This window comes from Aulonocara sp. 'chitande type north' Nkhata Bay, linkage group LG4, assembly GCF_057382095.1.
Source record: "Aulonocara sp. 'chitande type north' Nkhata Bay isolate Kocher_YH1m ecotype deep benthic linkage group LG4, A_spYH_male_GT1.1, whole genome shotgun sequence".
In the NCBI taxonomy this organism is placed as follows: domain Eukaryota; kingdom Metazoa; phylum Chordata; class Actinopteri; order Cichliformes; family Cichlidae; genus Aulonocara; species Aulonocara sp. 'chitande type north' Nkhata Bay.
In genome coordinates this window covers 14,011,397-14,029,023 of record NC_141347.1, presented here as the reverse complement: position 1 = coordinate 14,029,023, position 17,627 = coordinate 14,011,397, and the positions used below count along the sequence as shown (strand labels likewise).

Sequence of the window (17,627 nt, the reverse complement as noted above, 5' to 3'; positions counted from 1 at the left end):
ACAAATTTGTAATTTTCTTTGTCTAGTCAGTTTTAAGTAGTCATTCTGGTTGCTGACCTAATTCAAAGGTCAATTATAGAATTATATTCTGTAGCAGGGTTAATCATATCTATATCTTTTATTTAATAATAATAATACATGGATATTACAGCAGTGCTACATGAGCATCATACTATAGAGAAGCCTTCTACTTTTTTTATTCCACTCCATTAATCTAACAGCTACACGTGCTTGTGTCACATTCTTCAGACTAGTTATTCATTTAAAATTCATGCACACTTCATATTAAATATGATGCATTAGCGCACATTAAACTCACCAGCCGTATACAAAGCAGTCATTAGTAGTTAACAGCTGGGCGGATGTGTAGCGGCACAGCAGCGAGAAAAATGTCAAAACAGCTGCATAAGTTATGATTTTGACCCGATGCTGGTGCTGCATAAGAGTCAAAGGATCACACTGGGCTGACTTGAGAAACATCCACCCAGTGGTTGTTGATACATGTCAGTCAGGGCTATAATTGACTGATTACACCACTATCTGTTAACACTGCCTACACAATTATGCCTCTGTGTGTAGTCCAGGGTTCGTTTATCATTAGCAGCAAAGGTTATTCTGAATGGGTCAGTTCATCAAACACTTCCCACCTCATCATTCATTTTAGATGTTTTTTTCCAGTTATTTTAAAACTGCATTATCTAGAAAACCACTTTTTATGGTGAATTCCTGCTTCTCTGTGGAGGAGTGTAACCCAGGTTAATACAAAGTGATGGATTACGAAAATTAACATTTTATTTATGGCGGCCAAAGATTATAATAATATATATAATTTTTTTTTTTTTTTAGTGTGTTTGTTTTAAAATAAATGGCCTAAATTTCATTCAGTGCCTGCTATTTACTGGGTGAAATTGGATTTGACATCAAGCAGTGCTATAAAAAATGTCTAAAAATGTTTTACCTTCATCCCTTAAAGCATTTTTATTAGCAAGCTAATGACAGTAGGGGCCTGAAATGTTGTTATTAAGAATTGCATTTTTGCCCTGGTACCTTTTCAAGCCAATGTGGCGAACATCTTCATCTTAAACGCAAAACATCTGCAGTTCAAGACCAGAAAGAGACACAATCTCAGCTTCACAGGTTCACAAGCTAGGACCCTCCTTGTGCTGGCCCCCAGCTTGGATAAATGGGGGGGTGGGGTTGTGTCATATAGGGTGTAAACGAGTCATCCCTTCAGAAATAAGGAGCCAGCTACTTAGCTAATAGATATGATAAGTATAAGATGTGACAATATGATAATTGTGGAGCACTCAAATCACAGAAAAACGAATCAGTAACACGTTGCAGAGCAAACATTCGGACATTAGACACCAGCTTGTGGTAAAAGTGCTCATCCTCTTTCACCTCTGTTTCATCCTCTGACGCTCAAACAGCTGAGGTAAAATATTCAGGCTAGCATCCAGTTCTTTTGAATAAATCATCATGTTTTCTGTTCACTCTCAGTCGACTTTATTATATGCATTACACATAAAGGATATACCCTTGAAGTATCACTGACATAAGACACACAGAATATAATAAATGTTGCAGAGGCTGCTTGGTGTCGAGTGTGTGTCTGAATAAATGCGCAGCAGCATGCACGCTCAGCAAAACAACCCCGGGAACATGAAAGTTTAACAAAGCCAGTGCTTGCATTTAGGACACCAAAGCACCAAATGTCAAAGTCACGGATATTGCTTTGTGCAGTGTGGCCACACAGAGTGCAATATGTGGTATACAATATATTAGAGCTTTAAGTTAGACTTTTCTACTTGGTTATAAGATATTTATTATTAAACATTATACTTTTCACAGGAAAAAAAAATCTCTATCTATATACCTGATAGTCTTGCTGCTATTTCCACTGAGACAAAAAAAAACCTTAAAAAGCTATTTTTGTGCAGAAACAATTGCATTTCTTGTGTTTCAGTGCATTAACACCCAGGCTCACTCAACTAATTAGAAATGACGAAAAAAAAAAAAAATACAAAGAAGTGTCATTCAATTAAAACTGAAATGGATGGCAACAGTAAAGAGATGTTGATGACTGGCAGGATAAGTAGAAGATGGTTTATTCAAAATAAGAAACATTAAATAAGTGCATGTGAGCAAGAACGTGGTTTTCAATTCACGTTCTTTGATTTATATTATTCCTTTCATTTAGTTGTGATTAAACAAAATCAATGTTCAATACACAGGCCAGTTTTACCTAAAGCCCTTCCCCTTCCTGATTTTTTACTTTTTTGCATTTTTGTCACATATACATGTTTCATTTCGTCACACAAAGATAACCAGCATCAATGCAAAATGCAGTTTTTAAATAATGGATTCATTTATTGAAGGAAAAAGTTATCCAAACCTACATGGCCCTGTGTGATAAAGCGATTGCCCCCTAAACCTAATAACTGGTTTTGCCACCCCTAACAGGGAGAACTGTAATCAAGTGTTTCTGATAGAAGCCAATGAGTCTTTCAAATCACTGTGGAGGAATTTTGGCCCACTCTTCTTTGCAGAATTGTTTTAATTAAGACACATTGGAGGGTTTTTGAACATGAAGGTCATGCCAAAGCATCTCAGTCAGATTAGAATCCTAACGCTGACTGGGATGCTCAAAGATCTTCATTTTGTTTTGGGTTTTTTTTTAGCCTTAGGACATGAACAGAAGGCCAGACATTCTCCTACAGGATTTTGAAAAAGATGAAAAAGAGTTTTCACATGACTGTATATGATCCTGTTAGAATAGAATAATATATTACATAATGTAACTGGACCACAGAGCAAAGTCTGCTTTCCACCCACCTTGTTGTTGTGACAGAGACTGGGTACTTTGATATACGAGATAAATTTCACACCCTCTGGGTGAATGAAGGGACGGCTATGATTTCAGATGTTAAGGTTAGGATGTGGACCCAAGTAACCTTGCCAAAAGTGAAAGGTCCCTGATGGGATGACCAGTCAAGCGTGCAGTCAGGCTGAGTGTCTGCTTTCTCTTCTCCCCACACACTGTCAGGTCAGTAAACTCTACTATTGTGCAATATCACCCTACATTTTTTCCAACCTTCTCCATTTCTGTAACATCAATACACACACACACACACATATACACACACAGACACACACGCGCGCGCGCGTGCGTATACAAACACAGCCTAGAGTGCAAAATGGGATCTCTAATGCATCCACTGAAGTGATTTTAGCTATCTGACTGCAACATGATACCAGCATGGCTTATAGTGTTATTATACTGCAGCTACTCTGTAGAGTCATGCTTTCGCCAATCTCTCTTCTTCTTTTTAGTTCAAAACATGAACATGAATATCTCAAAGATTAAATACTGATATATCCACTGGTCCTCCTTACTATCAAAATGAATCAGAATCAGTCATTTGGTACATTAAAAAATGTTGAAGTGTTGGATAGTTCAAAGATTTTTTTCAATCCAGCAGTGTGCACTCAAATGCCATATTTGAACTCATTTCTGGTATATAGTTACATTTCACAATAACAAAAGCATGTGGAAAAATGAAATTTTACCATGAAATTCTTAGTCACAAAGATAAAGAAAAGGTTATATAATGCTAAAATTCCACAGCAATCATCCAACGTTTGTCCAAAGTTTACACAGATGGAGATAAAATGACCCGGGTTTTACATTATGAACGGAAATTTTTGTTTTTGTAGTACAGTTTGTCATATTTACTCAATCCAGCGTGGAAGTTGAATGAAAATGTCTTTTTTTCCATTGTTGTAACTTTGATCTTGAAAAATATTCCAAGTGGTTTATTTTACAGTGCTGTGAAACTGAAATAAGCATGATTCCGAATTATTGTCATTGAGTGACTTTTTTTTATTAGTGCTGGACTATATTATATTAATATATTATTAACTAGCCAGTTATCAGACATTTTTTGATGCATTTGTCCCAAATTACAGATCCTGATTCATTTTGATGGCAAGAAAGATCAGTGAAGATGGTTTTGAGGTATTCATTCAATTCAATTCAATTTTGTTTATACAGCGCCAAATCAAAACAAGAGTCGCCTCAAGGCGCTTTATATTGTAAGGTAGACCCTACAATAATACAGAGAAAAACCCAACAATCACATGACCCCCTATGAGCAAGCGCTTTGGCGACAGTGGGAAAGAAAAACTCCCTTTTAACAGGAAGAAACCTCCGGATGAACCAGGATCAGGGAGTGACGGCCATCTGCTGCGACCGGTTGGGGTGAGAGAAAGAAGACAGGATAAAAGACTGCAACATGTTCAAACTTTTCCACAGCAAAAAAAACCAACAAAATTGAAAGGGGGTCTTTGGACCATTTTTCAAAACAAATATAACTTTAAAAGTATTTGATATATAAAGCTAAAAATTTCACAGCATTCATTATATATGTTCAATCTTTGCATTATAAACATTTTTATGCAAATCTGCAAACGTTCTCGAAATCGACAGATTTGGGATGGAATGAATAAAGCAAGGCCTCCATTATCAGTTATTAAGGTTTTTTTTGTCCGCTTGCTATGATGATGAGCATAAATGTTATTGTAACAAAAGCTTTCAGAGCAGTGCTTGAATTAAATAATTTTTTAGGAACCTTTACTCCCCGAGTCTTCACTTGTATTGAAATGGTTCTCCAGATATTTCCAGAGGTTTGAATTCCACTTCTATGGAGAAGTACAGGAATTATGACCTGGTAAACACAGTATCCTGCATTTTCCATAATTTGCGTTATTACCACTCATTAAAGCCTGTTTCCCTGACAAACTCATACATATTCCACACCTGCAGGTTGTCATAAAGGTTTCCACAGCCCACGCTGAAATAAACTCATGACTCACTATGACATCACCTTAGCCCCACACTCCATTCAGCTCCTGCAAGGCCACAGTAGACATTAAACAGCTTTAGTCATTGGATAGCTGAGTCTATCTGAACATCTTGTACATAATCAATGCCGTGTCCTTTAAAAATCTTTGCCACTTTGTAATGCAGTGTTTCTTTTAATGGGCAGCTTAGCCCAAGATTACTCCAATGGTTTTCATTTTGAAAACTTTAGATGTGGAAACATAGCATGCTCTTCAAGCTCCATACAGTCCAGCAGAGCCTTTTACTCTGAAACAAGTGCTCCTAGATGCTTTTCATCGCTCTGCATTTGTATTAGTGGGAACTGCACAGTACAAAATCAGCATTGCTTAGCAACCAGGTGACCTTTCTTATTAGCTGTGTGTGAATGTGCATGTATGAGTGACTGTGATTGTAACAGGCAGGGAAATCCTCACATCAGGGTGGGAAAGCAAACCGGCATGCACTTAAATACAGCGCATGCATATCAGACTTGTGAATACACACACACACACACACACACACACACACACACACACACACACACAGATGTCTCTTATAGGAAGTGACATACACTTACAATTACCATTCAACACATGCACACACTGTAATTAAATATGAGAAAGATCACTCTCTGTCCTTAGTTTGCCACAGGGAGAAAAAAAAAAGAGTATGTCCACTAAGCAAACATCTAGCTGTCTCCTCTCTCTCGAGCACTGGCACACCCACTGCAGTCTTACTGCACAAAAAATGCAGCACAGTGGGATGGGATGCCTTGCTTCAGGGCAAAGCACTAAACTGTTTAAGTGAACAGCAACACCATATCGTATCCACAGCTGGACAAGGTTAGAGAGAAAAAGTAGTTTAGTGAAGAAGTGACAAAACAGAGGCACTGGGTACCTGTCAGGTCCATAGTAATTGGTTCAGGTGCGTCATCGCACAGCAGGGTCAATCTGGTCACCTTGACATTAGGACCAGAGGCGTCTGAAGAGGAGAAACAGTCCATTATTGCAGAATTCAAGTACCTGCTTGGCTTTTGTTTGTTCAGTTTTCATCTTTTCTTTTTTTCCTGATTGACTGAGCTCCACATCATGAACAGTAGCAGGGAAAATGAACAAGCTGGCCACATTAGATATCACTTATTTGATCTGTAATCAGAGGCTGGCCATTGCACTAATGCTGGAGTATCAAAAGGCATCTTAAAATACAGTATCTAACATTTAGAAGCACTAGAAAAACATGTTGTCCCAAGCTTGTATTTAGAGATAGTTTCGGTATTCAGCATACAGCTTCTCTTCGAAGATAAAGTCATCTCCCCTCTCTTTGCTGCTTTTCCATTGTCTCATTATAGCCTTTCTTACAGAATTCAATGCTACTAAGCTGTAGATGAGGTGGTGCTGAGTTACAGCAGTGAGGGAGTCAGAGCTGTACTGATATCAGCTGCCATAACACTGGCTGCTGGGTTAGAGATGCTGAGACAAGCAGGTCCGTAGGAAGTGTGTGTGTGTGTATGTGCAGGTTTGTGCATCACAAATTGTTGTTGTAAGTGGATAGTATTAAAGTATAAAGCTGCAGTAAGACTGGGCACCAGCGTGATTCATGAATCTTCCTCTTCCACGGCCAAAGAATAAACACACACCAACCTGCCATCATTGCTTCTGGCCCCAGCAGGGTCTGCTTGTACTTCACCAGACTTTCATCATCCTTGTCCAGCTCCTGAATCTCCTGCAGGGACTTTTGAGCTGGAGGGTTGTAGTTGAGATTTCGCTCATCATCTTCCTCCTCGATGGGCAAGTCATTCTTTTCAGCAATCAGACCTTTGAGAAAGAAGAAAGAATATCATATTACAGATGCACATTTTCTTGCAGTTTGCAGGCTGGGTGGGACCAGTGTTTATATCATGTACATTTCCACCCCCACTTACTCACTGTCATCATCATGTTATTTTTTTTTTCATATTTAAACCATTAACACTAAAAAAGGCTGTTTTTAAAAAGTGAATATTGTTACACTTCACACCTTTGGACTATTAATGTTTAGATGTGTTTACTTGCAGTTGCACTACATTAGCAGGATTAAAAATTCAAATTCAAATTTTATTTGTCACGTACACAGTCATACACAGTACGATATGCAGTGAAATGCTTGGACAACTGCTCGTGACCTAAAGAAAACAAAAAAGGAAAAGGCTATGAATAAGATAGGAAATAAATATGAAAAATTAAAAAGGGAAATAAATATGAAAAATTAAAAAGAGTAAATTTTACTAGGAAGGAATAAAATATAAATTAAAGTTAAAAAGGAAATAACTGTACAACACAAATTAGAATGAAGGGTAAATTTAACTGGGAAAGAATAAGATAAAATATATAAATTAAAGTTGAAAATAAAATAACTGTACAACAAAATACACAATATAGAACTATATAAGAATGTATGAAGAAATATAAATAAATATATACACAATAACAGCAGCTGTACAAGTATTAACTGGAAATGAAGAATATAATGTCCAGTGTTGTGCAATCCACATTATGTCTTCTGCAGTGCAAATATGCTTAAAGTGATTTAAGTGATGAAGTGAAAACAATGTCCAGAATGTCCAGTGTGTGTGTAAGAACTGTATGTGTGGGTCAGTACTGTGTGGTGGTGTGATTGAGAGACCGTATTAGCACAAACTAGCTGCTATATATTTTCTAGCTGAGTATTTCATCCATTTATTTTGGAAGCTTGTTTCTGCTACTAAAAAAAACAAACATTGCCATGTCAAAATTTTAACTTATTAGATTTTAACCTCCTAGGACCTGGCGTCCACATATGTGACATTTTAGGTTGTCTAAATTTTGTCTAAATTTGGCCTGATATCCACTTACGAGGACATTATACTGCCACTGTTCTAACAGAATTTAAAATCAGTGGCCTCTTATTTGGATCTCATTTTTCTCAGAAACAAAAATGAGGTAAAAAAAAAAAAAAAAAAAAAAAATCAGGTAATTCTTTGTTTTTACATTCATCAGGTCCAAATCACCCCAAATAGCAAAGGGAAATTAAAAATGCATGTCATAAAAGAGTTCGGGTCTTAGGAGGTTAAAATTATTTTGTTAATTTCAAGTCATTTTCCTAGAAAGTTTACATTAGTAAGTTGAAATTTTTACTTGTGGATGGGGAAAAATGTTTTTCCTTCTTTCAGTTGCAGAAACAAGCTTACATATAGCCTTTTATTTGTCTCATATTGTAGAGCATACTGTTCACATGCTATCCACATACTGAATAGCAACAAACAAACAGAGCAATGGTAGCGGTAGCAAGCTAAACACAATCTCAGTTGTGATTACAATTTTCAAAACTTGACACAGATGAGCACTTCTGAAACATTTGTAGTGTAAAACGCAATGCTGTCCATGGCAACACATCTAATCTGAAGAAACGCCTGGTCAAGTACAAAATAAATAAAAGCTAAAGGGTGTATTGTATTTGGTAACCTGGTAGCCAAATGTTAGCTAATGTTAGCATGCCTCCTTCCAACTTTTAAGAAGTTGAACCCACAGCACATGATGATGAAGAAATGTTTATTCATGCACTGACATGTTGTCCAGGGAGTCTAATAAGCTGTTATCAGAAATATGTGTGGTTAACATTTTTACATTAGCGGCACTGAAATTTCTTATTAGCATGCTAGTTACGCTAAACATGTTAACCATATGTGAGATAGTATGCCTAAAACCTAAGTATACAGTAAGCAATAGTTATCTAAGATTACTATTTAATACTGTTGTACGCAAACACTGTGACAATGGCATCAACATCACTGACATTATCAGACAATATGGAATTACTTTGTAAGCAAAAATTTGCACTCTATCATTCTAAAACAAGTAAAGTACCAATAAACAAGTAATTAGTACTAAATTCCAAGTACTGGTACAGGTATCAAATGTGAAACGTACTCAGCCCTTAATTACCGACCTACAAAATACCTTAGGTTTGACAAGCACCTGTATACTATCAAGAAGCCAGTTATAACTGTCTGCCTGACAGTCATCTAATTGCAAGTAAGGAGAACAACCCTGTCAGCAACTTTCCTCTGCAGTAAATATTTCTGTTATATTTCTCAGGCAACACAGGCAGGATTGCTTCATGTCAGCTATATGATGCCTTTTACTCCACATAAGTCTGCTGGCTGCATCTATCCGGAGTTTGATTTCATCAGGGATTTTGATTCAATACTGAAATTTACAGACATTCGATAATGTGTTCTGCAAGCCAAAATTTCATTTCAGCATCTCCATCTCATGTGCACCTCCAGAGAGCGATGCTTGCAGGCCGGAATAGTTATATAAATGAAAGGATGTGACCAGATAATGCCACATACATGAAAGCTTGTCAGCACTGGCTCATATTTACAGGGATGTACAAAACGTCTAAAACAGGTTGTAGAATTTTGTACATTAGATATCAATTAATTAATTTTTTTTAAGTTTAGTTTATTTTTACATAGGGACACATGTGTTATATGAACCAGGCAACACCCCACAACAAAACTAGATTGCCTGTCGCTAGTTAGGTATTTATAACAACGTTTCAGTTTAATTTTAAAATTTTTAAATTATCCCAATCAGGCTCTAGGTTTGAAGGCAAAAAATTCCACATACAAATACTCCGAACACAGAATATTGTTTGACAAACAAGAGGCAACTTGCCTTTACAACTACTATATCATGCTACTAGTTACTAAGCCCAGAACTTTCACAGGAACCACAAAGTCCCTGAGCTCATTTATGTATAAACATTTATGTATAAACTTTAGATTAGTGAATGTGATAAAATGATCAGAACTTAAAAGTTTCTAAAGCACTTTACACCCTTTTTCTCTCTTGTTAATGCAGGTGAATCATCAGAATGGGCCCTGATGAACTGATTTCATGTAGCTCCCGGGCAAAGCAGTGTGCAGGTTGTGAAACTTTTCTGGGCTGAGAAGGGCAAGAAAAGCCCCGATGGCATTACGGGCCTGTTGTCAGTCACTGATGACTACAAGCCTGTAGTTCTTAAATCTCCTATATCAGTGCATACAAATCTGAATGTGTTCCAGCTTGCCTGTAGGTCAGGCAGGATTTTCATGATGTATTGGGCACTCTACTAAATATGATTCTGGCACATTTAGAGGGTGCAAAAACCTTTGCACCCTTTTTTAATTTAATTCTTCTTCAGCTTATATTTCTATTTGAGACCTGTGAGGATTCATATCATTGATCCTGACTTGATATGTTGGTTATAGCATGTGATGGTTGATGGCATTTTATCCAATCTTCTCTAATCTTCTTTCCTCCACTGGACCACCACAGGAACATGTTCTTTTGATGATTTTGTTTGTGCTCTATACTAATGAGTGTGAAAGCCAGGTACCATATTCTTAAGTAGGGAGTGCAATTGTCCTTCTTGGACTTATCAAAAACTATGGAGATGATCGTGGATTTTAGGAAGAAGCCTATAACCACCTCCCCTGTGGTGATAAAGGATACATGTGTGGAGTCTGAACTGATTATAAGCTGGACTTTGAGCTTCAGGTGGATGCTGTAGCCTGCTAGTGCATATACTTTTATCACAAGCTTTTCTTTTTCATGTCAACAGCACTTTTATGAGACATTCTTTGGTCGCGGGTCACTGAACCTAAAAAACAAAAACAGACTTCAAGCTACGTACAATGTGCAGCAAACTTGCAGATGTGACCCTGAAAGACCTTCCTTGCCTGTGCAAGGTTAGGACACTGACTGCCTGATGAGCGCACTGGATTTATTTATGTTCTGCTACTAATTGTGACTAAAGGGTTTCCCAGCGATTGAGTGTGTTGCTCACTAACAACTACTTTTGATCATAAGGTGATTGCACAGGTTTCCTGATAGAGGCAACCTTGCAAACAGTTCCAGTTTGATTTGGACTGACTGCAGTCACTCTCAGAGATTGTTGAAGGTTTCCACATAATTGCTGCCTAAGTTATAAATGCAGACAGATTGCCAACCTATTGCCATCAGTCTGAATGAGTCTTTGTCAATGAGCACATCTTGGGGGAATTGGCTCAGTTTTCTTCCAGCTGGTTATAATCTGGTTATGTTCCTGTAGAGCAGGAAGGTTGCTGAGTACAAATGTAATAGCTAAATGTGAATTTCTGTCCATGTAGAGAGCAATCGATGGGTGATTTTCAATGATTTATTTCAGTAAATTGCTCTATAATCAGAAACACGCTGCATTTAATGGCGAACTTGAGCCCATTCAATGACAGACTGATAGCAAACTGACTTCATCTTATGGCAAAATTAATGACAGGTTTTAGAGACAGTGTTGGTGTATTTGATCTCATTTTGCAGCAAATAAATAACTGAACTGGCATCATTTTTATTGGATACTCAGATATTGGCAACTGGCATAATTTGGAGTTGAAGAAAATGGTTTAAATTACAATCGCAGTCATATCGCATAGTCAGTGAAGTATTCTGATAATATTGATCATATTGCTGGGTGCCTGTTTAGTCCACCTCTACAAGCCCCTCCTTATCAAAGGATTTAAGTTGCCTCTGTGTGGCTGCAGATAACATATGGCAAAGTGCAAATATATACAAATATACTCAAAAACCTATACATCCCAGCTGACATTTGTCTTTTGAATGAATCCCTGTATTCTTAATGTTGCATTGCCTTTTTATTGCATTTTGTTTGATGGTTATGTGATTTCTGCTGATTGTACAAAAAAATTAATTTCCCCTTTAGATTGATACAGATATCCTTGATCCTTTGTAACCACTTTACAAAGAATAATGTAGCTTTGAAGACAATAAAACATTTTCTCATTAATGGACAAACGTTTTATTCATGCTGCTTATATTTCATCACAGCCCATCAGTCATATTGGACATGCTGGAATAAAATCTCTCTCTCTCTTGTTTTAAAAAATTACATTTTATGATTGAAGTTAGCAGCACATTCTTTCTAACTTCCACCCCCCACACACACAAACATACTGAGACAGAAGAAAGATAATTTCTTACATAGAGACATAACACGGTTAGAGACACAGATGCACAATGCATACCTCTAGACCCCAATTATATGTAGAAGAGAAAACGCACACAAACTGTGCCACGCACATCTATTTAGTGCCCAGTAACAGCCCCGTGTAATAACCTCTGGTTCTGTTTTTACTGTTCATAATGAGATGACACAGTGTACATCACCCCAGAGCTGTGTGTAGAGGTAATTGGATGATATGGGGGAGTACACAAACGCACTTGCTTACACACAAAACACAGAGATGCACGCAAACTGAGCGGTACCTGTGCACTGTCCTTTGAATGCGTGTCTGTTACTTACAGTAGCACCCCACCCAGTCAGGGCCAAACACGGCTGCCTTCACCTATTACCATGGCAACACTTTCAACTCTGCTTTCAGTGACATCATCCTTAAAGTGCATCTTTTTTATATGACCATATATACAGCAAGAGAGCCATCGTGAATCAGCTTTAATACTGCACATATGTTTGTAAAACGAGATGTTTAATGGTTATATTCTTTTCCTGAACCCATGTTAAGTTATTGCTAGACAGCTAATTCCCTATCATCACTTACCACACTAATGTTAATAGTTATGGAGCACTAAAAGCAATGATCTTGACTTGACACATGATTTCTTCATTTGTAGTTAGTCATCGTTGTTTAATTAAGCGAGTAAGTAATAAGCCATCCATTTGCTGTACCCACTTATCCTTTTAACAGTGTCACAGGGGGCTGGAGGCAATCCCAGTTGACACTGAATGAGTGGACAGACAGCCAGTCAGTCACAGGCCTGACACACACACACACACACACACACACACACACACACACACACACACACACACACACACACAGACAAAGAACCGGTCATGTTTATATTGACAGGAAAATTAAACTGCAAAGACAACCCACGCAGGGACGAGAACAACATAAAGTTTACACACACAGGCCGCTGTTGGCCTATTGGCTTGTAATGAGGCTAGAAACAGCTGCCACAAAGCACCACAGGTGACTTTAGGCACATCAAAACATTTTATCTAAATGTGCCACTAAAAATTCAGTCATTACACTTTTCATCGTAAGAAAGTTTACTCACAAGGTCAAACTCAAGAGTAACTGCCATGCTTTTAAATAACTGGCAACATCAATTAGTACAATTTCTTACTTCCCAAAACCGCCAAGAGCTTTTCCTGGATTTTAACATTAAATATGCATATACTGTGAAGCATTATAGACTAGGACAGCAACAGTCGCCAACACTAACACAGAAGTGGAGTTCTCAAAACTACAGTTCCTTAAATGTCTATTTCAGGCTGAAGTCAAACTCCCATGTTAAGATGCCCAACCTTGGAATAAAAAACAAGCACAGAGCCTAGTCCAATACCAGATTTGGATGAAATTACCTTGGTTCTTTTTATATAACACTGCCTTTTAAAATGTGCTAAGGCCTGAAGATATGCATTATTAGGGACATGGCCTCTTTGACCTACTTGTGGAGCCGGTACCTGTGTCACCTCTAATTTAAAGTTAATTTGACTCACTGAACTAGAACTCGTGGCTGTGTTTGTGCCTACAGGAGTATTTTAATACAATTATGTATGGGACAGTGGCCCGGCTGCCCCTCTGTTGGTCTTCCTTGGTCTTTTGTGTTCTGGGGGCCTCTGGATATCTGGGGCCTGAATCTCCTCCATACCTGCTTCCTACCCTGGTGGACGGGGCTATGGCTCCCCACACTCCCTAGCAGATCGTTACATGGAGAAACCTTTGGAATACAAGCATGCTGATCCACACAGGTATGCACACAGGTGTACACACAGGTGTTCACAGACGCGGACTACAGCTTTCTTGGCTGCTGCCTCAAAGCACATTGTGCGCTGTCTATCTTGTGTGCTGCACAATATCGTTTATTATTTAGTATCTACTGTTATCTACTGCTAGCTAGTTTATTGTGATGGTGCTGTTTTTTTTTATTATGTTGCTCTTTGTTGTTTGCTTTCTCTTCTGTTTTTTTTCTCCATACAGGTGACCCAAGTGTTTTTTGGTTTTTTTTGTTTGTTTTTTTTTCTTTCTTCCCCCCTTTCTCACCGTCTCTTCTCCCCTTTGGTTTTCTTTCTCTCCCTCTCTTTCTTTCATTCTTTCTCCCTGTCCTATCCCCCAGTCATGTCTGTCCCGTTTGTAGCAACTGAAAATAAAATAAATTCCTAATTATAATAAAGGTCAATCAAATGGACCAATATGGCAAGGCCATGATGATCCACTTGGTAAAATAAATCCGCTTGGCATCTTTCTTGGCCTTAAGACAACAATTCTGATGGCTAAAGATCCAAACGGGACACACAAAAAAATAAAAAAAAAAAAAATAATAATAATAATACAATTATGTAACAAATAATGAACCTTAGCTTGGTTAATTAACAGACCCTTCAATCTTTTAATGATCTAGTTTGATCTAGTTACTTATTAGCATATAACAGTGGTATGACTTTTACAGATTAAAAATTATGGTTATGTGTTTTTCTTCATTTAAATTTTTACTAGTGACTGATTTTATTTTCAGCAGAACCCGGACCAGCTTATCTAGCACTACTGTCTCTCAATAGTCTCCCACCAAAGATAACAGATTTATTCACAATGCATGTGCTCAACCGGACAAAGCTGTCCTCCCTTTAATAGAAAACTGACATATTTCTTTGTCTCCAAGTCAAGCAGAGTTAAACCTGTTTCCAGAGACAATAGCTGCATGTGCCACAAGATGGCAATAGTTTAAAGGATGAATGCAAAAAGGAAGATTTATGGCACAAACCTTTGAGATGCAAGGAGAGCGACTGCTTTCACTTTAGTACGCTTTAATGATTGCTATTTTTAAATTCACTAGGCAAGTATGTCTTGCCTTGCTTGCCCTGGCCAAACACAGCTGGCATACGGTTTGTACCATAGATGCAACTGGCTAACTAGCTGAGGTAAGTTAACTTAGCTGTCCATATTTAATCTAAATATAGTCATTTCTGACCCCCAAACAATGATTTTCATCATCATTCAGTGAGACTAAGCAAACTTTCTAGTTGAAGAGTGTTTTATTTTAATACAATACCTAAGTAAATCATTTTACATTGTTGGTAAAAATCTCTCTTACTTGCATAGTTACATTTAAAATCATGTGGCATGTAATATATGGATGGTTCATGTCTTCATGAATGATTCAGCCACCTGTATTTACATATGAAACCCTGCAGTACAAGCAGCACGTGAGTGTGTACGTGCTCGTACATTAACACACACCGCAGGGCAAACGTGTTTCTGAGCTGCTATTTAAACCAGTTTCCTCTCTGACATCTGAGAGCTCCTCTTTGATCTCCAGACTGCTGACCTGTCACACTAACTGAATCAATTACCATTTATTTTAAAAAGCAGGATATAGTCCACAGTGAAACAGCCTGAGTGTTTTAACATGGATTCCTTTTGAAGTTGTAGCATTTGATGGAAACTTGTCAAGCTTAGCAAAATATCTCCTCTGTTTGAACAGGTTACATTTTGACATAGGTTATATTAAATCTGTCCCAGTTAATCTGGTTCCTTATGGTGACATTGATGCAAAATACATAGACGCAAAGTTTTCTAAAGATAAAAATCTTACAGAAAGAAAAGCTCTGTTTTTGTCCAAAAGTGATTCAGAAGCTTCATTAAATCTAAACATGCAGAGCTATAAACTTCCCATATTGTGTGAATCAGAGTGTGTCCATGTGGTCCTCCAACTGTCTCAGCCCCCATCTGTGAAGTGATATTTACTGGTGGATTTTCTTTGATGCTCATAAAACTGCATCATTAACCCACTTGCTTTCCAAACTATCGTCAGCTTCACTGAACATACTCGCTGCTAAACGCTACAAGTTAGAACCAGCCCTTTAAAATAAATATTAAAATCACAGATTTTGGTGTATCGAATGTATGTTTTCAGTTTGTTTTTGTCTTGTTTTTTAGAAAAAGGATGAAGAGAGTGCTTCAAAGAAACAAAAGATACTCGTCACCCCTAAAATGAACTTTATTGCTATTCCACAGAGTAGGTATTTATTATTCATGCGAATTTCTAGGTGCCTCTAGCTACAGTCTGAGAAACAGAAATTGATACTTAAGTCACTGTGTCATTAGTTATTTTCTTCGTTTTTATTTAAATAAATGCAAATTTCAGTTTTTAAAATGCAAAAACCCAGTAGTCAAATCTCAAAGTTTAATAGTGTTTAAAGGAAGAATTAAAGCCTTGCATATGTAAGTAGAATCACAAGACACATCTGCCGGCATTTACAGCTAAACCAACATGTTTAGTGAAAGTCAACACAGCAATCTGTTTGGCGGAGGAGAGGGGGCTTCAGGGGAAGGAGGATACAGAGAGGACTGAACACATGAGAGCTGAAATGTATACTAATGGAGGCATGAGTCACAAACATGAGTGCACGCATTAAAGTTGTTCTTTCATTGGTTCCTTGGTGATGCATGTCTACCAAATCTACAGTATAGTTGATATACTTCGGATAATTTTTTAAAGGTTTAGCAGAAATTAATAGCAATAAAAACAATTAGAAACATTACTTCTCAGCTGATTTAACATGACAGCGTGAGGTTTCTCTGTGAGTGACTTTGTGTTTCTGACATCTGGTTTCAAGATGCCAAACTCTGGGCTTCCAAACTAATAATGGGTGATGTGGCAACCTCCATTTATGTCAAACATATGGCCAGAGGGCCAGAACTGGCCTGCTGAAGACCCCAATCACACTGGACTGCTTTGGAAAACGTGAAGAAGAGCAAATATTTTTGACTTTTAATTCCATTTTCATAAGGTTTACAACTTTTCCTATCAATAAAAACCTCCTTGAAGGCCATTTATACTAAACCAAAGTAACTAAATAGTAAATAAACAATAACATGAGAAGAGTTCCTGTTTTTCACTATGTAGAATAATGTAGTAGAAATGTGTAATTTTTATAGTGAGTCCTCAGTAGAATTTTTTTAAACCACACATCTGTTACTTACAGTGCTAACAGATTTCTTCCATTTACTACACCAGCATTTCTTTATCATGTAGAAAAACTGAAACTTACTGTGGAAACGTTTTTTTCTTATAAAAAGATATGTGAGCGATTAAATGCGTAGTAAAACATCTTTACACTGACAGAAGGGGGAGTTTCACTGGTCTGACCCACTTAAGGTCTAAGTGGGTTGAATACGGCCTGCGATATAAAATATTTCCAGTTTTTAGTTTTAGCTTAGCTATTCTTAAAAAGCTGCAGGCTGGAGTGGATTGTGGACAAATGAGCTGTTCATCTACACAATGGAGGCTCTGGGATGAAAATCCAGGTTAAAAAAATAAATCTTCTTTTGATATTTATTTAAAATAACATATCGCAAATGGAGCATTGTCTTGTAAATGGAAAAGGAACCTTATTGTGAGTAATCAAAGTTTCACGTCCACGACGTTCCTGCATCTGTTTGCATAATTCCTCATCTCTTAACCCAGATAACTGTTCACTGTGTCAGAAACACACTTATTCTTCTTTGTGTGTTCGATGTACGTCTGTGACAGAGCGTGTGTGCCCTCAGTGTTGATGTGCTGGGGGGGTCTATAGTCCTTTGAGACACTCTGTCACTGCTCTGTTCTAATACTATAACGAGACCTCTGGGATGCACACGCAGACTTATATACAAAAAGAC

The 17,627-nt window shown here is 37.6% G+C and overlaps 1 protein-coding gene across 1 annotated transcript in view; it reads right to left on the bottom strand.

Annotated features, from left to right (window-relative positions):
* Window positions 1-17,627, bottom strand: part of arhgdig (Rho GDP dissociation inhibitor (GDI) gamma) — a 33,942-nt gene that overhangs the window by 11,183 nt on the left and 5,132 nt on the right. Inside the window, exons 2-3 of the mRNA XM_086288624.1 lie at window positions 6,523-6,696; window positions 5,780-5,863 (exon numbers count right to left, since the gene is read on the bottom strand). Coding sequence (XP_086144750.1) covers window positions 5,780-5,863; window positions 6,523-6,696 — 258 coding nt within the window. The remainder of the gene's footprint in view (window positions 1-5,779; window positions 5,864-6,522; window positions 6,697-17,627) is intronic.